At 42.9% G+C, this 24,518-nt stretch overlaps 2 protein-coding genes across 5 annotated transcripts in view; one reads left to right on the forward strand and one right to left on the reverse strand.

Moving 5' to 3' along the window:
• The window catches only part of LOC121541709 (colorectal mutant cancer protein-like), a 121,892-nt gene that overhangs the window by 18,845 nt on the left and 78,529 nt on the right, over positions 1 to 24,518 (forward strand). The window lies entirely within an intron of this gene.
• LOC121541710 (E3 SUMO-protein ligase ZBED1-like) lies at positions 20,440 to 23,362 on the reverse strand. 2 transcript variants are annotated; one of them, XM_041850961.2, is made up of 5 exons: positions 21,994 to 23,362; positions 21,567 to 21,670; positions 21,343 to 21,412; positions 20,980 to 20,988; positions 20,440 to 20,887 (listed from the first exon to the last, which is right to left on the reverse strand). In XM_041850961.2, the coding sequence occupies exons 1-5, from the start codon at positions 23,345 to 23,347 to the stop codon at positions 20,538 to 20,540; spliced, it is 1,887 nt and encodes a 628-aa protein (XP_041706895.2). In that variant the 5' UTR covers positions 23,348 to 23,362; the 3' UTR covers positions 20,440 to 20,537. The 2 variants fall into 2 exon arrangements, with proteins under 2 accessions (XP_041706895.2, XP_041706896.2); XM_041850962.2 differs by lacking the exons at positions 20,980 to 20,988; positions 21,343 to 21,412.

Genomic DNA, 24,518 nt, shown 5'->3' on the forward strand with positions numbered 1-24,518 from the left:
ATGCTGCAGAAATTTTTTCGTACCCTTACCCAGATATGTGCCTCGACACAATCCTGTCTCTGAGCTCTGCGGATAATTCCTTCGACCTCATGGCTTGGTTTTTGCCCTGACATGCACTGTCAACTGTGGGACCTTTATACAGACAGGTGTGTGCCTTTCCAAATCATGTCCAATCAATTGAATTTACCACAGGTGGACTCCAATCAAGTTGTAGAAACATCTCAAGGATGATCAATGGAAACAGGATGCACTTGAGCTCAATTTTGAGTCTGATAGCAAAGGGTCTGAATACTTATGTAAATAAGGTATTTCTGTTTATTTTGAATACGTTTGCAAAAATGTCTTAACCTGTTTTCACTTTGTCATTATAGGGTATTGTGTGTAGATTGATGAGGACATTATTTTATGTAATCAACTTTAGAATAAGGCTGTAACGTAACAATGTGGAAAAAGGGAAGGGGTCTGAATACTTTCCGAAAGCACACTAAGTGGCTAGATGTCAAGATCAAGTTTCTTGGATACAGCACAGACATTCAATCCCCTCCTGGTTCAAGCTCCCTGTTGCCAAAATTGTTTTGTGCGTTAAAAAAATAATTGTTATGACGCTATGAAACATCTCGATACCGCCCAACCCTATCTGAGATTGGAGTTCCATGCAATCATGGCTCTATATAATACTGAATTTGAATTTGTTCTGGATTTGGAGACTGTGAAAAGACCCCTGGTGGCATGTCTGGTGGGGTAAGTGTGTGTGTCAGAGCTGTGTCTAAGTTGACTATGCAAACAATTTGGAATTTCCAACACATTGCATCAATTATTTTATAAGAAACAGTCACTAATTTTTGCCAAGAGAGACTGGCATGGTTACTATTGATATTAAATCAATCAAATCAAATTGCATTGGCCACATGCGCCGAAAACAACAGGTGCAGACATTACAGTGAAATGCTTACCTACAGCCCTTAACCAACAGTGCATTTATTTTAAATAAAAAAGTAGAATAAAACAACAAAGTGTTGAGAAAAAAAGAGCAGAAGTAAAATAAAATAACAGTAGGGAGGCTATATATATACAGGGGGTACCGGTGCAGAGTCGATGTGCGGGGGCACCGGCTAGTTGAGGTAGTTGAAGTAATATGTACATGTGGGTAGAGTTAAAGTGACTATGCATAAATAATTAACAGAGTAGCAGCAGCGTAAAAAGATGGGGTGGGGGGGCAGTGCAAATAGTCCGGTTAGCCATGATTAGTTGTTCAGGAGTCTTATGGCTTGGGGGTAGAAGCTGTTGAGAAGTCTTTTGGACCTAGACTTGGCACTCCGGTACCGCTTGCCGTGCGGTAGCAGAGAGAACAGTCTATGACTAGGGTGGCTGGAGTCTTTGACAATTTTGAGGGCCTTCCTCTGACACCGCCTGGTAAAGAGGTCCTGGATGGCAGGAAGCTTGGCCCCTGTGATGTACTGGGCCGTACGCACTACCCTCTGTAGTGCCTTGCGGTCGGAGGCTAAGCAGTTGCCATACCAGGCGGTGATGCAACCAGTCGGGATGCTCTCGATGAAGAGCAAGACGTGCGACTCTATTCTGGGCCAGCTGCAGTTTTTCTAGGTCCTTCTCTGCAGCACTTGACCATATGACTGGGCAATAATCAAGATAAGATAAAACTAGAGCCTGCAGGACTTGCTTTGTGGAATGTGGTGTCAAAAAAGCAGAGCACCTATATCACGGACAAACCTCTCCGCATCTTTACAACCATTGAATCAATATGTTTTGACCATGCCAGTTTACAATCCAAGGTAACACCAAGTAATTTAGTCTTCAACTTGCTCAACAGCCACATTATTCATGATCAGATTCAGCTGAGGTCTAGAATTTAGTGAATGATTTGTACCAAATACAATGCTCTTAGTTTTAGATATTCAGGACTAGTTTATTACTGGCCACCCATTCTAAAACTGACTGCAACTCTTTGTTAAGGGTTGCAGTGATTTCACTAGCTGTGGTTGCTGACACGTGTAGGGTTCAATCTTCATGTTGGGACAAAATTTGTTTTGTTACAGTCTAAATGCTATGTAAAATGCTTTTAAGGAAGTGGAGCCAAGTACCCCTCATCTCTCATGTAAGCTTATCTCTCCCCTTAGGAGAGGCAAGCAGCTCTTAGTGTAAGGAGAAGTATACGAGTTTCCTCTCCGATTGTAATCTCCCTTGCAATTGCTTGAATAAACTCTTATTAACTGGATCATGTGCTCTGCCTGTTCCTTGGAATTAGTTTTTTCAACAATCAGCGTACATAGACACACAGGCTTTGTTTTAATGCCAGTGGCAGGCATTAGTAAAAATAGAAAAGAGTAGAGGGCCAAGAGAGCTGTCCTGTGGTGCACCACACTTTACATGTTTAAAATTAGAGAAGCTTCCATTAAAGAAGCCCGTCTGTCTATTAGATAGATGGCTCCGAATCCACAATATGGCAGAGGTTGAAAAGCCATAACACATAACAGGTTATGGTCAATAATATCAAAGGCTGCACTGAAATCTAATAGTATAGCTCCCACAATCTTCTTATTATCAATTTATTTCAACCAATCATCACTCATTTGTGTCAGTGCAGTACATGTTGAGTGAGAAATAGCATTGTATCTGGTCAAACAGAATTTTCTCAAAGTTAGCTCATTTTTCATGCGACTGACATGCGGTAATGATAAATGGTGTCATAGGCTACAGTTTTCTTGGAATCTATGTTTACATTTTTGTGATAGGCTTTTTCTTTTGCCGGTTCTCCGTACCGGGCCGTTGCGGCTTACTTTCACCCCTGATTAGGCCTACATTTTAATTTTATATATCAGTTTGCTTAGAGCTTAATGTGCACTGACTACACGCTACAGAAAGTCTCTAACCACAGAGGTTATTTCATGATAGTATTTTCTCAACTGTCTGAGTTCTCTGTAGAAAATCAGAAGGCTGTATGTAGGGATACACCATACATCACACAAATGTTAAGGGGGGGTTTGTGCTATATACATCATACCTACTTCTGTACAGGGATGTGAAGAGAAAAGGCATATGGACTCAGCTACTCCTTGTGATGTCACGAGAGGCTACACAGCTTTCAGCGGGATTGCTCAAGTAGTGCAAGGAGACCAGGTTCAACCAAAACAAGGATTTTATTAAAGGTCTGGGGAAACTAACGAAAGTATAACACAATACTGTTCTCGGGTGGCTCTTAAGGGTTAACAGTTCAGGGATGTCTCTTCCACATCCAAAATCATAACTCTCCCTTGCTCAAATAACTTTTCCCCAGTCTTACTGTCTTCCACGTTGCAGCTAGTGGCCAACCCAGCAAAACGTCCTTCCAAATGTCCCACACGTATTTCCACAGGTGCATATATCCAAAGGTGAGTATTTCCCAAAGGTAAGTATCTCCAAATCCTTATATTCCTCGTGGACGTGCAGCACTCTTGTCCTCCAGAGAGCCCAGCTTGGAGACCGTGTCTCTTCCCTTCAACAAACCTCCAGCTCATCAGCTCCTGATTGGTTTCAGCTGCGTGGGAAGATTGGCCATAGAGGGTTGGAGTTCCCGACCATACCAGCAGATGGAGCCATAGCTGTCTGGGTTTGCAGCCATCTCAGGGGGATGTAACGTCCCTCCAGGACACAGCCTCTCGTGACATCACACATCCCCCTCCTCGGGACCGACGTCCTCGTCGGGGTAAAGGCAGCGAAGAAGGCATCACGCCGGGAGAGGGCGTCCGCATTGCCGTGGTGCTTGCCAGACTGCTCTCTCTTCAACTCCTCCAACTCTAGGACCAGGGACTCAGCCTCCTGTTGTCTCTCCTTGAGTTTCTTACTGAACGCATCAGCCTTGGTTTTAGCAGAGTTTAGCTTCTGTTGAGCAGCTTTCAGTTCCTTCTCTCTCTCTGCCTCCGCATTCTTCATCTTGTTCTCCAACACCTTGTACTTCTCCTCTGCCTTCTTCTGGACCTCCTTACTACTGCGCAGGGTCTCCTCACACTCCTCGATGGTCCTGCGCAGCCTCTCCAGCTCCTCCTGTTGCTTAGGGAAGGAGCTCTGTTGGAGTTTAGCCTGGAGGATATCTAACTCTTCTGTCTTCATGTCTAACTGTTGCTTTAACAAACGATACCTCTCAGCGGTCCCCTTCAGACCAGACAGTTCTTTGTCCAGATTCTGTAGCTCCGTCTCTGTGTCGGTCTGGGCACCTGCCATCCCTATCAGAGCCCGGGCGGGAGTGAGTAACTCGGAGGATTGCACCGGAGCCTTCCCAGGATGAGTCTTGCCTCTCCGTTTCCGAGGTACTCGGGTTATCCTCTCCTGAGACTCTCTCCAGAGTGGGTAAAAGGCTGGGCAGTCTCGTCCAATTAGGACAGGGACGGGGAGGGAATCAACCACCCCGCCGTCGTGTGTATGGTTCCCCGTGTGCTGGTCATTGTAAGTTCAGTAATGGGGTATTCTCTGGTGTCCCCATGGACACAGGAAACTGGGAGGACTTTCCCCGGGGTCAGACACGTTGGGCCCACCAAATCCTTACGCACCAGGGTGGCCCGGCTACCAGAATCCAGTAAGGCCTCCACATCATGGTGATTCACAGTTACCGGGCAGGTGGGGGGTCGATCTGGGCCGCCATCTACGACTCCCAAGAGCGAGGCAAAACGATGTGTGGGTGCTGAGCTGGAGGACTCCGCAGTGGGCATAGGTTCATCGGCTGGTTTCCCACACTGCCAGGAGATATGTCCCATCTCCCCACACCGGTAACACTGTCGAGGTTCCCCATCCTGGTGTACTCTTCTTGGACCCGCCTGGTTTCTGGCTCCCCCTGGAGCCGGGATAAGTCCTGACGTGGCTGGGTTCGAGACCTTGGGGTCCTTTGGACGGGTTCTTCCCATTTGTGGTGGGGCCGCACTCCTGGGGTTTTTCCGGGAAGCATTCAGCATCTCCGCTGTGGCCTGGTACTTTTCCACAGCTTCCACGGTCAGATCAGCCGTGGTCAAGGCCTGTTGACTGATGAACCGTTTTGCCTCATAAGGCAGGGCGCGTGAGGTAACGATCCACCACAACGGCCTCCACCACCGCCGCTGCTGTATTCCTCTGCGGATCCAGCCATTTCCTTGCGATTCGGACAAGTTCATGCATCTGCGCCCGAGGAGGTTGGTCTGGTTGGAAGGTCCAACTGTGAAAGCGCTGGGCCATACCAAACTTTGTGAGTCCATATCTGCTGAGGATCTCAGACTTCAGGGCATCATAGTCAGTAACCTGGTCAGGGCCCAGGTCCCGGACAGCATTCAGCGATTCCCGGTTAGAAAGGGGGCTAACAGACCAACCCACTGTTGCTTGGGCCAGGCTTCCCTAGTGGCCGTGGCCTCAAATGCATGCAGGTATGCCTCAATGTCATCGGTAGCTCCCATCTTAGATATAAAGTCACTTGCCTTTATTGGGCGGGTATTTTGGACCACCCTCTGTCTCTGCAACTGCAATTCCTCTGCCTTCAGAAGGTTGGCTTTCTTTTGCTCCTCCAAGAGAGCCACGTTTACTTGCATCTGGGCTTGCTGGCCAGCAACAAGGGCTTTCAATATGTCCTCCATTTCAGTCGGGCGGGGAGCCTACGGCCAACTTGGAAAACTGGGTGATCAAACCTTCGGTATCCTCCTCTGACATGCACTATTAACGCTTGAGCGTGCCCGTATTCTCCACCATCTGTGATGTCACGAGAGGCTACACAGCTTTCAGCGGGATTGCTCAAGTAGTGCAAGGAGACCAGGTTCAACCAAAACAAGGATTTTATTAAAGGTCTGGGGAAACTAACGAAAGTATAACACAATACTGTTCTCGGGTGGCTCTTAAGGGTTAACAGTTCAGGGATGTCTCTTCCACATCCAAAATCATAACTCTCCCTTGCTCAAATAACTTTTCCCCAGTCTTACTGTCTTCCACGTTGCAGCTAGTGGCCAACCCAGCAAAACGTCCTTCCAAATGTCCCACACGTATTTCCACAGGTGCATATATCCAAAGGTGAGTATTTCCCAAAGGTAAGTATCTCCAAATCCTTATATTCCTCATGGAAGTGGACGTGCAGCACTCTTGTCCTCCAGAGAGCCCAGCTTGGAGACCGTGTCTCTTCCCTTCAACAAACCTCCAGCTCATCAGCTCCTGATTGGTTTCAGCTGCGTGGGAAGATTGGCCATAGAGGGTTGGAGTTCCCGACCATACCAGCAGATGGAGCCATAGCTGTCTGGGTTTGCAGCCATCTCAGGGGGATGTAACGTCCCTCCAGGACACAGCCTCTCGTGACATCACATCCTTTATACGGAACATATACAGTGGGTATAGATCACTGTTTCTTTCACCTCCCTAGGGTTCACTTGGCAAAGCCACTGACCAGCAATACCAAAACTCCCCCTCCCCATCAAATGGGAATCATTGAGCGTTCTTCCTCTCCCCCTCTCCCATAACCATTCCACTTCCAGAGCGCTCACTCATGTGTTCCCTTAGAAAGCCAGCGCCTTGTGTGCTGTCGTGGCGATGGTGCTCGAGCAGCATGCAAAATGTTCCCATGCTACACAGTGTGACGGCCCTGAATATTTCTGAACCGTCTCAGTGCTTCTCCTTCTAATAGGGCGCTTCCCCTTTAATTCCTCATTAAATAGCCAGCATCAGCTGCGCAAAGAAAAAGTGGTGATTGAGACATGAATGAGGATGTGGACGACCTTCAGTTCATGAAGCTTCGCCATTACGTTTGTTTTGTTGCCTTACAGTGTGTTTTGTAGCCTTAAAGCGAGTTTACCCAGGATTGGATCCACTCTGTGCGTCTGTGGACTACCACTCTCCGTTGGTTTTCGTGGCCTTTTCTCCGCTGGAGAGCTGTTGGCGGATTGTCTGACTGACCGACTGACTACAACTTTTTGTACACGGTATTTCATTTGTTTGGGGTGATGTATACTGTGATTTATGTAGTTGTGAGGACGTATTATTCTTTGGGTAGTCTTTGATACGCTTTATAGTTGTGTTACAAAATAAGTGTTATTTTGAGTGTATGAATATACTGGGGTTATGCTACGGACAAACGTTGCGGGACTAAGGCCACTTGAGTCACTGAACTTATTTACCGGGCTGGACTCTTTTTATGCCCGAGGTACAGGACATTTCTAAATGAACATAAGTGCAGTGATTTGTTATATTGTTGTGTGTGGGTGTGGGTGATCATTTATGTTGTTAATACAACCACGCAAAAGAATACACTTGTTTGAAGTTCTTTCCAAGGTTTTAAGGGGTTTATGAAAAGTATATTTCCATCTTGACTTTTACATAAGTCCTTTGTATTGGTGTGACTTGACGGACCAGATGGGACTCATTCCCTCCCAAACTAAAAGGAGAAACCCATGCTTTCTCTGGTGGGCACAACCTACCTGGCACCCCTATAAATAACCTCAAGTCAAAACCGTTACAACAGTCAGATATGGCCGTGTGCTTGTTTCTAATTACTCGCCTAAATGGTTCTCCTCTAGCTCTCGTCCTCCATTCCCTCTCTCCATAGGCATAGTTTTATGATGAGGAGGGCTAGAGCCACTCCAGAAGGCGATGGCATCCTTAGTACAGACACATATCACTGACCCTGCTCTAGTTCTGTGGGGGGTGCACCTTCTCCATAATAGGCATTCAAAGTTTGCTGGGCCATTGCAAAGCCTGAAGGGCATGGTCTTGAACAGCAAGAGGCCTCAATGTGTAGAGGGCTGTTTAGGTAGGATCTCCTACTTCTAAATTCCAATGACCAAATGACCAAGCAAATGGCTTTTGAACAAGCAAAAGCATCCAACGAACTAGAAATGATAACCAACAGACTAGCAACAGTCAGATTTTTAGTGTAAGCTCTTATACAGACCCACGTTTTTGTTTCAAGGTCTTCATGAGTTATTTATCTTCAACTACCACAACATTTTTTTCAACTAGCAATCTTCTAAACTTCTTCCACTAGATGCACCATCATCAACATGTTCTATTGAAGCACAGCATGTTTATTAGCTAGTCTTGGAAAAGCATTTCCAGTGCAGCTGCTCCTACAATTATGTGGTCAAGCCAGCTGTCATTATACAAGTGCTTTGAAAGAGACAGCATGTAATTTTAAAAGGAGAATTAAGATTTTATATACTAAACATTTATCAGAGCAAACCGCTCACTAATCAAAGCCATAGGCTTTTTATGGTTGTCATATGTTGATGTTCATAGAGAGCGATCTTAACTATGTTTGAAGATTTGATTCATGGTCAGTTCTTGTTCTTCTGTCTTTGTCATCAGTTTAACTTTAGGTTCAAGACTAATCATGGACATAGCCACTGGTACATTGTGGGACATTGCCATAGAAATCTGCAAATTATCCAACTCCTTGCAACTAATAACTAGGGTAACTCTGACAAGCTACAGTAACACATTTCAGCCAACCCATTTTCAATTCCATCTCTCTCATCAATCCCACTTTTAAATTACTTTGAAGGACTCGGGATGACACTGTATTTCTGTGATGAATTTGAATATGCGAGGCTGAAAGTAGAGAAGTAAGCCAAGGTTTCCCCTGTCTAATGACCCACGTCAGTCTGAAGCTGCAGTATCCTGGAGCAGCAGGACTCACTGGGGCCCTTACCTCAACATGCCTAATTGAAATCGTTCATTTACTGGGGGAGCCCTCATTAACTTCCTTCTCTAAATCTTTAGTAGGTAATTAGAGTGAAATACCCGGGCCCCAGAGAGACTAGAGGAGCACTGAAAATCACACACACCTATGCCATGCACGTGCACACACACGTATAGATTTACAAAGTCACACACTTTCACAGAGGCACACATTCAGAAACACAATCACACACAGTTTTGTATCTCTCAAACTCACACACTGACTTTTCCGCTGTCACTTTCTCTTTCTCTCTGCCATTCTCCCCCAGCGGAGTTGAGAGACTGGGTAGATCCACTGCCAATGTATATGTAATGGACCTGGAGAATTTGACTCTAGGAAATTAGGCCTGAGAGGGGGAGAATTCACCTTTCAGTCCAGTAAACTGGAACGAGCAGTGAATGAGCAAGCATGCAGAAGTTGAGTTGATTCCCGTGCTCTCTAAGATCTTGACAAGCCCATTCAAGATCGTAAGCCTATGTTTGGGCAGACGCTGAAATGTGCAGCCATGGTTTTCCGATACTATTGTTATTTAATGTGCTTTCATCTTATATTAAGCTTATTTACAGATCATAAAGTGTAGGGCTGTCCCCGACAAAAAACAACAACCTCTTGGTCGACCGAGAGTCGTCCTGTTCTTTCGACCAAACAATGTTTAAACTTATTTTTCCATATATAGACAGGCTTAAACCAACTACATATGCACCGAGCTTGTCTGATGCTTTAAGCACATTGTTTGATTAAATAATTAAGACACACAAATGACTCCAGAAAGAGCCCAAAGGTCACACTGTGTTAAAAAAACAGTGAGTGCCTGTGTGACTGGAGCACGTTGTCTCGCTCTCCTCCATACTGCAAGTGTTATTGCGCTGTCCGTGCTGAAGTTGCACATCATTTCAGCCATTTGGTTTCTTACTTGTTTCTGACTGAAAAGTTCTGTTATCGAAATATAGGTCAGGCCCTATTCCCTCAACCCTTGCTCTCTTTACGTGAAACTTGTAAGCATCGTATTAATGTGACCAATAGGGCCTGACCTATAGCCTATCATAATCACATCAATAAATTGGTTTTAACAAACTCCGAACACAGTAACACATGACAGCAAAATGCATGCGGAGGACGTGAAAATGAAACTCGAAATGGGAGAATATTTACTGGTTGCTCAGGAGGGAAAGGGGAAGTCAGATCTGTGGAAGACATTTGACTTAGTTGTGGAAACTACTGGAGATCAAGAAAAAGGAGGGTATAGGAGCAAGCGTTGCGTGAGTATTATGTGTGCCAAACAGTTGCTGTTATATTACAATATTATTATTTGTTCTGACCATTTGGAACAGTGTAAACATCGGATGTGGCAGGGCTTGCAAACGATTACGGACTACAAAGTGGCAAGCGGTACCAGAGCGCCAAGTCTAGGTCTAAAAGGCTTATTAACAGCTTCTACCCCCAAGCCATAAGACTCCTGAACAGCTAATCATGGCTACCCGGACTATTTGCATTGTCCACCCCACCCCCTCTTTTACGCTGCTGCTACTCTCCATTTATTATCTATGCATAGTCACTTTAACTCTACCCACATGTACATATTACCGCAATTACCTCGACTAACCTGTGCTCCCGCACATTGACTCTGTACCGCTACCCCCTGTATATAGCCTCCCTACTGTTGTTTTAATTTACTGCTGCTCTTTAATGATTTTTTATTTTTTACTTAACACTTATTTTTCTTAACTGCATTGTTGGTTAAGGGCTTGTAAGTGAGTAAGGTCTACACCTGTTGTATTAGGCACATGTGGCAAATAAAATTTGATTTGATTTTGAAATAAATAAGTGTACCAGAGAGTCTGTTCTTATGAGAAAAAAAAAGAACCCTTTATTACAGCAGACTAAAAACAGTTGCATGCATTCGTGAATTGCGGTTTATTTATTGTTTAGGCTAGGTATTCAAAGCTCCCTTTATTTAATTTAAAAACTAAAATGCTTGATTGCATTTCAATGCATGAATGTATTTTATTCTGTGTGATGGCATGAATGAATGAATGGTTGATTGATTGATTGATACAGTAGCCTATATATTGAAATATAGGCCTAAGTAAGTTACGGTATTAAGACTAAATGGGATGAGCTCTTAGGCCTACAACTCAATGGTGGTTATACGAGGCTGCTAATGATAACAACGTTACTTATTATTATAATGATGATCATAATAGTAATTGTAATAACAACAATAAGAAGATCAATAAAAAGGAGGGTATAGGAGCGAGAGCTGCGTGCATATTAAGTGTGACAAACAGATGCTGTTAGATTACAAAAGAAATGTCTGCCTGTTTGGAACAGTGTAAACAACACTAAATAAATTATAAGCAATACAAGTCTGTTCTAACGAAAACAAATTGGAAAGCCTTTATTACAGCATAGCAAAGAACAGCCAAATCTGTGAAATTGCTTTATCTGACATTTTTCCGTTTGCATGATGGTTGGTGCTCACGGTATCAGTAGGCTATTAAACAAACACTCAAATAGTCAACAGAAGCAAGATCGGTCTTATTTCTGTAGATATACATTTATATGGGTAATTTATAAAGCCAGGCACATTTAACAGTTAGGCTATTGATTATAGACCTAATTAAGTTGGTTTGCTCTCTCCTCAATTTTCTTAGACAATTAGGCTAAGCCCTATTTGCATGGGACTAGTATTACTAGAGAACGTTGGTTATGTAATTATTACCCCAGAATGTCCGTAATTCCAGAGGAAGATTCGGACGGGATTCGTTTTTTTCCAAACTGCCCCCTGTAATTCTTTCATTTTTTCCAATAAATTGACAGTTATGACGGAAGACTGGAGGTTTTTTTCTATGCGTGAAGATATTTCAAGTCAAGGAGAGAACAGGGCTAAACTAATAACTCGAACTCGGTTCCCAAGTTGCTTAACCATACCAAACCATCTTTGGTACAGTGTCGCCATAATATTTGAATTGAGGAAGTGTGATCATAATCATTAGGATATTTTAGTGATCCGCAGTAGATGTCCTAAATGCATTCAGATGTGAGCTAAACAGTGCACTTGATGCGTTTTAAGGCTATGGATGCGAAAGTGAACTTATCATTTGCAAACGTTTAGGTCAGTTGTATGCTGCTTTGCGATCTATTAACAACAAGGGTTACATTAAATAGGCGTAATATTGTTTACTGATGCATTTGGCAATATTCAAGTCATACACACAAAACATATGAACAAAAGCATTCACTGTGAAAGTTGATATATATAGGCTTTGCGCAGCGCTTCGTTCAATTTATCGAATCCGTTATTGTTTTCTTGCGCAAACTGTGAGCAACACCTGTCAAACTCAGACATTTCTCTCAAAACACAGGGATGTCGATTCGCACGGGACTAGTATTATCAGAGGGCCTTGGAGTTCGCCAAAAAGCTGTAGGTTATTCTGGCTGGAATTGTTACTCTCCTGCCATGTACAAATTGCTGACATGGCAGATTCGGACAGGACTAAAATTAGTTTTAGTCCACCACCGATCTATGGTTTGAAGGCTGTCATTTTGAAACAGTCAGTCAAGATGTCCATTGTCTTGGTTTTTTCATTAGTGTGATTGTGTCTTCAGCGTTTCCAGACAAGTGTCTGTACATGAATGAGGCTTTTGTTTTGCACTGTATCATGTTGAAATACAGGTATATTCTGGTATGACTATGAGCACAGAACACTTACAGTACCTCTGTGTTTTCCCCTAGAGATCTGAATGATCATTGCCCTCTTTGTGTGAACCAACAGCTAATTTCCCTGTTAATCTAACAGTGTTCAGGCAACAAGGCTACTATTCATATTAGCCTTAATTGGCCTTTAGCAGAATGAGGATATGCCATACATTATGCCGTTATAAATCTACTGCTAGACTTTATGTAAAAGTAGGGGAAACAGGATGTGTAAGTGTCTCCTTGTGCTATTTGTTGTTTTGTTGTGGGAGGAATAAGTGTTTCAGCACTTTATGTACATGGATGAAGTGAAGTACTTGTTTTCAAGGTGGAGGCTTCACTGCTAGTTCCTGGAATATATGGTCTCAGGAAGAGGTCTCAAACCATATCAAATCAAATTGTATTTGCCAAATACAACAAGTGTAGACCTTAAAGTGAAATGCTTACTTACAAGCCCTTAACCAACAATGTAGTTTTTAAGAAGAAAAAAAATAGATAAGTAATTTTTTGTTGTTGAAAAAAATCAAATAATTAAAGAGCAGCAGTAAAATAACAGTAGGGAGGCTATATACAGGGGGTACCGGTACAGAGTCAATGTGCGGGGACACCAGTTAGTCGAGGTAATTGAGGTAATATGTACATGTGGGTAGAGTTAAAGTGACTATGCATAAATAATTAAGAGTAGCAGCAGCGTAAAAGAGGGGGTTGGGGTGGGGTGGGGGGGCAATGCAAATAGTCCGGGTAGCCATGATTAGCTGTTCAGGAGTCTTATGGATTGGGGGTAGAAGCTGTTGAGAAGTCTTTTGGACCTAGACTTGGCACTCCGGTACCGCTTGCCGTGCGGTAGCAGAGAGAACAGTCTATGACTAGGGTGGCTGGAGTCTTTGACAATTTTGAGGGCCTTCCTCTGACACCGCCTGGTATAGAGGTCCTGGATGGCAGGAAGCTTGGCCCCAGTGATGTACTGGGCCGTACGCACTACCCTCTGTAGTGCCTTGCGGTCGGAGGCCAAGCAGTTGCCATACCAGGCGGTGATGCAACCAGTCAGGATGCTCTTGATGGTGCAGCTGTAGAATTTTTTGAGGATCTGAGGACCCATGCCAAATCTTTTCAGTCTCCTGAGGGGGAATAGGCTTTGTTGTGCCCTCTTCACGACTGTCTTGGTGTGTTTGGACCAGTCTCTGTCCAGACTGTGTGTCTGCTGTGTCCAGTAGGAGTTCCAGGTCATGGCCACTCACTCCTGACCTTTCACCCTGGACACAGCCTGTCCTGTCAACTTCACTAATCTCTCTCTACCGCTTTATCCACACACACGCATGCATGCACACGCACACACACCAGCTCTGATTCCGCATTCCTGTCTTCACGCTGTGTGTCAGGTTTCAGTTTTTGTTGCCTTCGCTCTGTGGAGGGGAAGGGAGGGAGGGGGTTAGAAGTCTTGTAGAGCGCCAGGGACCGTTCGTTTTCTGACCAGTGCTCAGTACAATAGCAGGTAGCTGCACTGACTAACAGCGAAGGCCCCACACTGCGATTAACACCCCCCAGTAGGACAGGAAGGAAAGGGCGACGCTAACAACAAAAGGGGAAAAAACACATAGAGGAGAGCAGAGCAGCTCCTTGTTTCAGGGGGAACTCACACAGTAAAGCCTCCACAGAGGACAGAACTCCACCACAGGGAGAGCGCTTATATTGTAGTTTTAGGATGGTGAACCCTGAGGCTATTGTTCTCCAGTGGTAGTGTAGTTCTGTTGGTGGAAACATAATGGCATGCTGGGCGGACCGTGTGTTACCTCTGAGCAGGAGATGAAGACGAGCTACAGCCTGGAGGAGAAACACACACAGAGCGCCTTGGTCAGGGGGAGAGGGGGAGCACCGGTAAGGAGAAAAGAGGAGCAAAGAGAGGAGGGGAACAAAGAGACTTTGACAAGAGAAGAGGATGAGGCGAGACTTAGGAAGTAAGTAGAGACAGAGGAGCAAAGCGTGGAAAGGAGGGAAGACTGGTAAAGAGTAGTTTCAGAGAAGAGAAGATTGAGCAGCAACGCAAATGAGAAGACTGAGGGGAGGCCCTCTTTAGAGAAGAGAAACAAACAAGAGGATTTGGGAAGAGAGGCCAGGAAAGGGTGAGAGAGAGGGGAGGAGAGGAGGGCTGCATGAGGCTTCTCCACAGCTGGCTGTGTGTGTTGATGAAAGGTGAGTTTGTTCATGCCTGTCAGCCAACCATGTGGGTAATCACGGCTGAGGAGCCTGCAGGTGTATGTAGGGAGGGGGCACAGACGCTCAGAGGGGTGACAGTGGGTGGAGGTGAAAACATTTTCGGGTGGGAGCTGGAGTTTGATAGTAGGGGAATGTCATAAAAAGAAAAACATTCCGTCAGATCCAAGAAGCACGTTTCGTTTGCCTTGTCTCTTACAAGTGGTGGTGCGTTAGGTTAGGTTGAGTGCTTCCCTTAAAGAGGTTTCGTAGACACATACTTTGTTTTCTTGACCAGTCTACTTTGGTTTTCATTTATTCAGCCCATCAGTTGTTTTATTGCCGTACTTTGTCGAACAAATGTTTTTCTTTCATGTTTTTAATGGAAGCGTTTTTTTTTTGTTAAGCTCAGTCGTCTAATAACCGCTGCAGTGATCATTCTATTTTACGGCACCGTTAAGCTACACAAGCTGGATTTTGTTTCCTATTATACAGGCTAAATGAGGAGGGCTTTGTGTGAATGGTAATGAAGATGATTATTTCCTGTCTCTGTCTTTGTCCCTAGGACATGGCCTGTTATTGGTTGCGCACCAGATTTATCCTGTAGGATGTCACCGATTCCTTCCTTATCCCCCTTCAGAGGTTATCCTTCATAAAAGGACAATACTTCTAAAAGCGTTTATCTGTGTTTGCTATTTCTGTAAAACAATAATGCTATAATTCATGAATTAACCTGTCAACAAGGCTTTTGAATAATAGAGTATAGATACATCGGACAGCAAACACATTTCTGAAATACCACAAATATTGGCATTATTGTGTATTTTAATATCCAAATATACACTGAGTGTAAAAAACATTAGGACCAGCTTCCTAATATTTAGTTGCAACCTCTTTTACCCTCAGAACAGCCTCAATTTGTCGCGGCATGGACTCTACAAGGTGTCGAAAGCGTTCCACAGGGATGTGGGCCCATGTTGACTCAATGCTTCCCACAGTTGTGTCAAGTTGGCTGGATGTCTTGGGTGGTGGACCATTCTTGATACACATGGGAAACAGTTCTTGACACACTCAAACCAGTGCACCTGGCACCTATTACCATACCCCGTTCAAAGGCACTTCAATCTTTTGTCTTGCCCATTCACCCTCTGAATGGCATACATAAACAATCCATGTCTCTATTGTCTCAAGGCTTAAAAATCTTTCTTTAACCTGTCTCCTCCCCTTCATCTAGACTGATTTGAAGTGGATTTAACAAGTGACCTCAATAATAATAATAATATAATATGCCATTTAGCAGACGCTTTTATCCAAAGCGACTTACAGTCATGCGTGCATAGCATTCACCTAGATTCACCTGGTCATTTTGTCATGGAAAGAGCATGTTTTGTACACTCAGTGTACATGTAACTGCCAAAATAAAGGAAATATTTGAGTAAATGAGGGATACAAAGTATATTGAAAGCAGGTGCTTCCACACAGGTGTGGATCCTGAGTTAATTAAGCAATTAACATCCCATCATGCTTGGGTTCATGTATAAAAATGCCCAGTTGCCCATTATTTTGGCTACCATGGCTAGAAGAAGAGATCTCAGTGACTTTGAAAGAGGGGTCTCAAATGAGCATAGGGGGTTTAAAGGGTGGGTGGGTGTGTGTGTGTCTCAGTCCCCAGATCTCAACCCAATTGAACACTCATGGGAGATTCTGGAGCGGCGCCTGAGACAGCATTTTCCACCACCATCAACAAATTACACCATATTATGGAATTTCTCGTGGAAGAATGGTGTCGCATCCCTCCAATAAAGTTCCAGACACTTGTAGAATCTATGCCAAGGCACATTGAAGCTGTTCTGGTGGCTCGTGGTGGCCTAACGCCCTATTAAGACACTTTATGTTGGTGTTTCCTTTATTTTGGCTGTTACCTGTATATGCTACACTATATATACAAAAGTATGTGGACACCCCTTCAAATTAGTGGTTTTGACTACTTCAGCCACACCGTTGCTGACAGGTGTATAAAATAGAGCACACAGCCATGCAATCGCCATAGACAAACATTGGCAGTAGAATGGCCTTACTGAAGAGCTCAGTGACTTTCAATGAGGCACCGTCGAAGGTGCCACCTTTCCAACAAGTCAGTTCGTCAAATTTCTGCCCTGCTAGAGCTGCCTCAGTCAACTGTAAGTGCTGTTATTGTGAAGCAGAAATGTCTAGGAGCAACAACGGCTCAACCGCGAAGTGGTAGGCCACACAAGCTCACAGAGCGGAACTGCAGTGCTGAAGCGTGTAGTGTGTAAAAATCTGTCCTCGTTTTGGAACACTCACTACCGAGTTCCAAACTGCCTCTGGAAGCAACGTCACCACAATAACTTTTCGTTGGGACCATCATGAAATGGGTTTCCGTGGCCGCACACAAGCCTAAGATCACCATGCGCAATGCCAAGCGTCGGCTGGAGTGGTGTAAAGCTCGCCGCCATTGGACTCGGGAGCAGTGGAAACGCGTTCTCTGGAGTGCGGAATCACGCTTCACCATCTGGCAGTCTGACAAATCTGGGTTTGGCGGATACCAGGAGAACGCTACCTGCCCGAATGCATGGTGCCAACTGTAAAGTTTGGTGGAGGAGGAATAATGGTCTGGGGCTGTTTTTCATGGTTTGGGGTAGGCCTCATAGTTCCAGTGAAGGGAAATCTTAACGCTACAGCATAAAATGACATTCTAGACGATTCTGTGCTTCCAACTTTGTGGCAACAGTTTTGAGAAGGCCCTTTCCTGTTTCAGCATGACAATGCCCCCGTGCACGAAGGTCCATACAGAAATGCTTTGTTGAGATCGGTGTGGAAGAACTTGACTGGCCTGCACAGAGCCCTGACCTCAACCCCATCGAACACCTTTGGGATGAATTGGAACGCCGACTGCGAGCCAGGCCTAATCGCCCAACATCGTGCCGACCTCAATAATGCTCTTGTGGCTGAATGGTCCAACATCTAGTGGAAATCTTTCCCAGAAGAGTGGAGGCTATTATAGCAGCAAAGGGGGGACAAACTCCATATTAATGCCCATGATTTTGGAATTAGATATTAGACGAGCAGGTGTCCACATACTTTTGGTCATGTAGTGTATATGAAAGTGCTCCCAACGCTTTTTCCATTATGGTTGCACCACAAGGTCAAGGTGACTGTGTACCCATCTTATTCACTGGTATGTATTTCTCAGGCACCACTTTGGTTTATAGAGTACCACAGTATGAGTCAAAATACACACAACCTAGCGGTCAAACAGGGAAATGGTTCAATCATTTTTCAACCATTCATTTTTCCCATATATTTTTTGAAACACTTAAAATAAGGGCTGCGTTTCGTGTAGGCTTACCCTGGCGTGACGTTTTGATAACCGTGTAAATCTCTCTAGGACAAGGTGACTTTTATCAATATATTTGCCTGTTTTTACCCCCCAAAAAAATGTAACTCTAATTAGCTGCTAATGTGGCTATCATAAAAAACTACAAATGTCATGATGATGTGGACGATGCTGTCAAATCGAGGCAAAGGGAAGAATCTCTGGATTAACTATCTAATGTTAGTTAAATGTAGTAATTAATAAATTGGCTACATTTATTTAAATGGACAACTCTGTGAACTGTCTTGTGCAAGTTTTAAATTGATATAATACATGTTAGCAAATGTGTCAGCTAGAGATGACGTGCAGGAGCTTGCAGGGATTTGTAGTTTTGCATGACGTTTACTTTAATGCTAATTAGCATTTTCAAATCTTAGAGTAAAAAGAGCTGAATATATTAATAATAGTCACCTTGTCCGAGAGAGATTTACATGGTTATCAAAATGTCACGCAAGGGTAAGCCTACACGAAACACAGCCCTTAGTTTAAGTGTTTCTAAAATCCCCTATGGGAAAAATGAAGGGTGGAAAACTATTTGAACCATTTCTCTGTTTTACCGCTGGGTTTTATGGGTATTATGACTCCTCCATTGTGGGGCTCTATTTGAGTAGCCATGTTAACCATTAGCATTTTCATAAGTTAATGGGTCTGTCAGTGTGTATCAGCATGGAGCTAGCTCTCCCTGGGCTCCAGGTTACACTTTCAAATCTCATTTAGGGATTCACTCTACGGCCATTCCTGGTGTTTATGCTGTCACCTGTGGTGCAAACATAAAGTTTCTCTATACATAATTTTTCTATGTGAGATGTCATGCCATCCCACTCCCGACACGGCAAATGTAGCCTAGCTGTCATGGTAAGCAACAATTTATTGAAAATGTATGTTCGTATACAAAGCATTCCTAGGGATTAGGGGTGTAACGATTCGTTTTAACAACGATTCGATTTGTATCACGATTCGTGGTTGTCGATACGATTCAAGGACGATATTGGTTCATTTAGAACGATACGATCCGAAACGATTCAGTGACTTGAAATCGATTCAGTAACCTTTTAGCCAAAAATTCAACCAGTGTGACTGAGATAAATACCTGGATACTGGACAGTGCAGGTGAAGTTTCCTAGATTCCTGTTTCTTGTAATGGAATCAGGTATCAATTAATTATGAATATAAATAAACAAGTAAACAACAATGAATGGCAAATGCATTCACATTTTATTTGAATAAAGTGCAAACAACACTTTAGGTTGAATTAACAGGAAGTTAAAATTGTCTGATCTCATTTTCAATATTCAATACATTTTCAATAAAAGTACAGTAAGTGCAACCAACATTTCAACAGTAGGTTTACCTGCTACTTCTGCTTTTGTTTTTCAACATAAAAATATTACAATATTAATATAAAAAATAAAGTGCAACCAACATCTCTTCAGGTTGAATTAACAGTAGGTTTACCTGCTACTTCTGCTTTTGTTTTTCAACATAAAAATATTACAATATTAATATCAAAAATAAAGTGCAACCAACATCTCTTCAGGTTGAATAAAGAGTAGGTTTACCTGCTACTTCTGCTTTTGTTTTTCAACATGAAAATATTCAATATTAATATCAAAAATAAAGTGCAACCAACATCTCTTCAGGTTGAATTAACAGTAGGTTTACCTGCTACTTCTGCTTTTGTTTTTCAACATGAAAATATTCAATATTAATATAAAAAATAAAGTGCAACCAACATCTCTTCAGGTTGAATAAAGAGTAGGTTTACCTGCTACTTCTGCTTTTGTTTTTCAACATAAAAATATTACAATATTAATATCAAAAATAAAGTGCAACCAACATCTCTTCAGGTTGAATAAAGAGTAGGTTTACCTGCTACTTCTGCTTTTGTTTTTCAACATGAAAATATTCAATATTAATATAAAAAATAAAGTGCAACCAACATCTCTTCAGGTTGAATTAACAGTAGGTTTACCTGCTACTTCTGCTTTTGTTTTTCAACATTACAATACAAATACAGTATTAATATCAAAAATAAAGTGCAACCAACATCTCTTCAGGTTGAATTAACAGTAGGTTTACCTGCTACTTCTGCTTTTGTTTTTCAACATTACAATACAAATACAGTATTAATATAAAAATAAAGTGCAACCAACATCTCTTCAGGTTGAATTAACAGTAGGTTTACCTGCTACTTCTGCTTTTGTTTTTCAACATTACAATACAAATACAGTATTAATATCAAAAATAAAGTGCAACCAACATCTCTTCAGGTTGAATTAACAGTAGGTTTACCTGCTACTTCTGCTTTTGTTTTTCAACATTACAATACAAATACAGTATTAATATAAAAAATAAAGTGCAACCAACATCTCTTCAGGTTGAATTAACAGTAGGTTTACCTGCTACTTCTGCTTTTGTTTTTCAACATTACAATACAAATACAGTATTAATATCAAAAATAAAGTGCAACCAACATTTCTTCAGGTTGAATGAGCAGTGGATGAACCTGCTACTACTCTCATTTTAATAAACAAACAATATTCAACAAAAGATCAAGTGTAACCTACTAGGCTACTCTTCAATGACTACAGATTCTTTTTCAAAAATATCAACTCATCAACATGATCTGGCCGCAGAACACTTCTCTGTGCGTTCACTATGTCGCCAGCAGTACTAAAAATTCGTTCTGCTGGCACACTGGTGCCTGGAATGCACAGGTACCGTTTAGCAAGGGTGGAAAGTACAGGTAGCTCTTTCTCCTGAGATCTCCACCACTTCATGGCATTTTCAGTCAAAGGCAACGCATCTTTTGCTCGGTACCTTAACACCTCTGCTCTGGCTGTCTTGCTTGTGGATTTTCTTTCTCTTTGGGTGAAGGAATCGCCAAACAGCGCATCTAAGGCTTTCTTCTTACAAGGAGGTGACTCATTTGGAGCTACAATATAAGAAATATATTTCAAAATATAGTCATGTTTCTCATTAATACAAAACAACAACAATCTTTTATTGGTATCACATGAAACACACCTGTGGTCTCTTACATTTACATTTTACATTTTAGTCATTTAGCAGACGCTCTTATCCAGAGCGACTTACAGTTAGTGAATACATATATGTTTTTAAAAAAAAAAAAATTATACTGGCCCCCCGTGGGAATCGAACCCACAACCCTGGTGTTGCAAACGCCATGCTCTATCAACTGAGCTACATCCCTGCCGGCCATTCCCTCCCCTACCCTGGACGACGCTGGGCCAATTGTGCGCCGCCCATGAGTCTCCCGGTCGCGGCCGGCTGCGACAGAGCCTGGATTCGAACCAGGATCTCTAGTGGCACAGTTAGCACTGCGATGCAGTGCCTTAGACCACTGCGCCACTCAGGAGTACATTGAATCTTCATTGAATCCTGACAGCTTTGTGCTTGAGCTTCCCTCGTCTTCCTCCTGATTTCCCATTGCTTGCATCTATTGATGTAAGAATGTGTGAACTGTTCAAATTTCTGCTCTGTAATACTGCACACATAAATTTAGAGGAAGATAAAGAACATATGAGATTTGAGAGAGGACAAATGAAAGGGGAGAAGAGAAAAGAGCAGAGGAAAGAGGAGAGAAGAGTTACCTGGTGGGACACTTCTGCCTCAAAAACCAGTTTTGTGTAGACCTGTTCTCTGTCCTCTTTTTCCAGGTAGGGCAGTTCTTTAAATCGCGGGTCCAACGCTGATGCTGTTTAAAGAACAAGAATATTGCATTCATTGCATTATTAAATTAAGTTGACCTGAAATTGCAAGTGATGACCACCTCCTCATACACAAAATAATCAGAAGATTAAACTTTAGTATGTTTAAAAGAAATGTGGCACAGTGATGATGTAAAGCCACCATGAACTAAGAATTGTATTGCAGATATCTTGTTTACTTTTCCATATGAAAAAAACAACTCAAATTCAAACTTGAAAACGCAAAGGTGTGGCATTTTACAAATTAATACAGTCTAATAACCTAAAATATTAACCAAGTTGATTTTAATTAAGACTCCAAATTAATTACCTATGTTGAGAGCATCTTGGGTGCCTCTGTAGCGTGTGGAGAGGTCACTGGCCATCACCCTCTTAATCTCTGCAACCTGGGTTGAGTCGTCTTCGCATGGCTGTAGGTGTTTCAGCAGTTTTGCTTGAAGAGGAGCAATTACAGAGAGAGTTGGCTGGTCTTCTTCACACATCATAGTGGTTGCCATTTTGACAGGACCCATCAACTGAACAATGTCATCCATGTTGGCAATATCACTCTCACTCAGCGTGCCTACATCTGTGACCCCCTTTCGTAGATCCTTGGACATCAGAGTTGCCATTATAGCTGGCTGTTGTTCCAAAAAACGTTCAAGCATTTCGAATGAACTGTTCCATCTGGTGATTATGTCTTGGATCAGTTTATGTTTTGGTAAATCCATCAGAGTTTGTTTTTCCTGTAGGGCGTGACATGCAATCGGGCTGCGGTGAAAATATCCAACAATTTTTCGCACTTTCCCCAACAACCTGGAAGCACGGTCCACCCCCAAACCCTTCTGCGAGGCAAGGTTGAGTGTATGTGCGAAGCAGGTAATGTGTGGACTGAACTGGGCTTCTGCACTGGCCACAATCATATTCCTGGCGTTATCTGTGACGATGGCAGGATTCTTGTCGTAGATTTTCCACTCCATGCAGGCTTCACGCAGTAACGCGCCAATATTTTTACCAGTATGGGCTTCATTTAAAACTCTGGTTAGCAGAACAAAGGTCTTCATTTTCCACTCCGGATCAATGTGATGAGAGGTAATTGTCACATACCCTTGATTTGAGCATGACGTCCAGCCATCTGTCGTTATCGCTACTCGTTCAGCTTGAGAAAGCGACAGCTTCACATCTTTCTTAGTACTTTCGTACAATGCAGGAATAACCTTTTCTGAGAAGTGTGGTCGGCTTGGTATTGTGTACCTTGGCTCCAATGTTTGAATCATTTCACGGAATCCCGGATTTTCAACCACACTGTAGGGTTGCATGTCTTTGCAGATAAACTTGGCAATTGTTGCCGTGATGTTTTTCGCCCGAGCTGAGTTTTGGCCTAGTCTCTGACTAAACATGCAGGCGAGACCTGAGGCTTCTGCAGAGTTGACTTTACCTTTCGCTGCTGTAGCAGCGGGAACGCTGCAAGAGGTGCCTGGACGGTCGGTGTTGTGTGAAATCCCATGGCGCCTTAGTAGGTGGTTGGAGAGATTTGTCGTGTTGCCGTTGTACTTTACTTGACCTTTACATATCCTACAAACAGCGAGCGACTTATTTAGAACATCTCCGTCTTTGCAAAAGCCAAAGTGTTTCCACACACTGGACCGCAATGGTGGCTTGATAATTTCTCGCTCGTCCGCCATGCTATGTTTTGTTGTCTTTGCGCCTTTGCGTGACGTCACGGATAGGCAGACTAAATCGAGTAATGTTTAAAGCCTTTATCATTAAAAGTGCTAAGAAAAAACATCCATATAAAGTCTGACGTGCTTAAATCCAATGGGTTATTTCCTAGTATCGATACAATCGATTTATTACATTTTAAAACGATGTTAGATTGATATATGTTGTCCAAAAGGCCAACTCGCCGAGCACAGATCGATGTAGTTGGATCATAGGAATATAAATCGATACATCGATGTAGTAGATGGATCGTTACACCCCTACTAGGGATACAGTACAACAATGTCGTTGTGAGAGTCCTGTGTGCCTAGATGGGGGTGGGGGCATTGAGGGTCGGAGGGGTGGCGTGTGTGGGTTTCTCCGGAAAATCCAATGCTTTTAAGGTAATTATAATCCCGGAGAAATGACAAGTGACGTATGGGTAGAATGCCGAAAGGAGGGAAGGCCACTTCCCATGTGGCATCCGGACATTTCATCAAAGTAAATATGATGTTTGTGAATATAGGCTGTCAGAATGTCACACAGATGCATACCATAATGAGAAATACCTCAGCAAAGCCATTGGATCCCAGGTAGGGTTTTGTAGATTAGATTTTTATTTAGTCACATGCACAGGGTTGCAGATGTATGTTAACCTACTAGACACCCCTCTGCATTTAAAGTTAAGTTAATTTGATTAAGGGCCCATGCCTATAAAGGCAGTTGTCAGGAGGCCATATACTGGGGAAAAACAAAACAATTCTTCCTGGAATTTTGCAACCCTACACCACAGTTTACCTAAACTGAGTATACCAAACATTACAGTGCCTTCGGAAAGTATTCAGACCCCTTGACTTTTTACACATTGTTATGTTACAGCCTTATTCTAAAATGGATTAATAAAAAAAATCCTCAGCAGTCTACACACAATACCCTATAATGACAGTGAAAATGTACCATAAAAATAAAAAACAGAAACCAGAAAAAAACATACCTTATTTACTTAAGTATACAGACACTTTGCTATGAGATTCTAAATTGAGCTCAGGTGCATCCTGTTTCCATTGATCATCCTTGAGATGTTTCTACAACTTGGAGTCCACCTGTGGTAAATTCAATTGATTGGACATGATTTGGAAAGGCGCGCACACACAC

The sequence above is a fragment of the Coregonus clupeaformis genome, chromosome 27 (assembly GCF_020615455.1).
Source record: "Coregonus clupeaformis isolate EN_2021a chromosome 27, ASM2061545v1, whole genome shotgun sequence".
In the NCBI taxonomy this organism is placed as follows: domain Eukaryota; kingdom Metazoa; phylum Chordata; class Actinopteri; order Salmoniformes; family Salmonidae; genus Coregonus; species Coregonus clupeaformis.

What these genes read in the sequence shown, in the direction of transcription:
- LOC121541710 (XM_041850961.2), bottom strand. Translation starts at nt 23,347, where the DNA reads ATGGCGGACGAGCGAGAAATTATCAAGCCACCATTGCGGTCCAGTGTG. An exon ending in CCAAGATGCTCTCAACATAG is followed by an intron (nt 21,671 to 21,993) that starts GTAATTAATTTG and finishes TTCTTTAAACAG; the next exon opens with CATCAGCGTTGGACCCGCGA. An exon ending in AGGCAGAAGTGTCCCACCAG is followed by an intron (nt 21,413 to 21,566) that starts GTAACTCTTCTC and finishes TTACATCAATAG; the next exon opens with ATGCAAGCAATGGGAAATCA.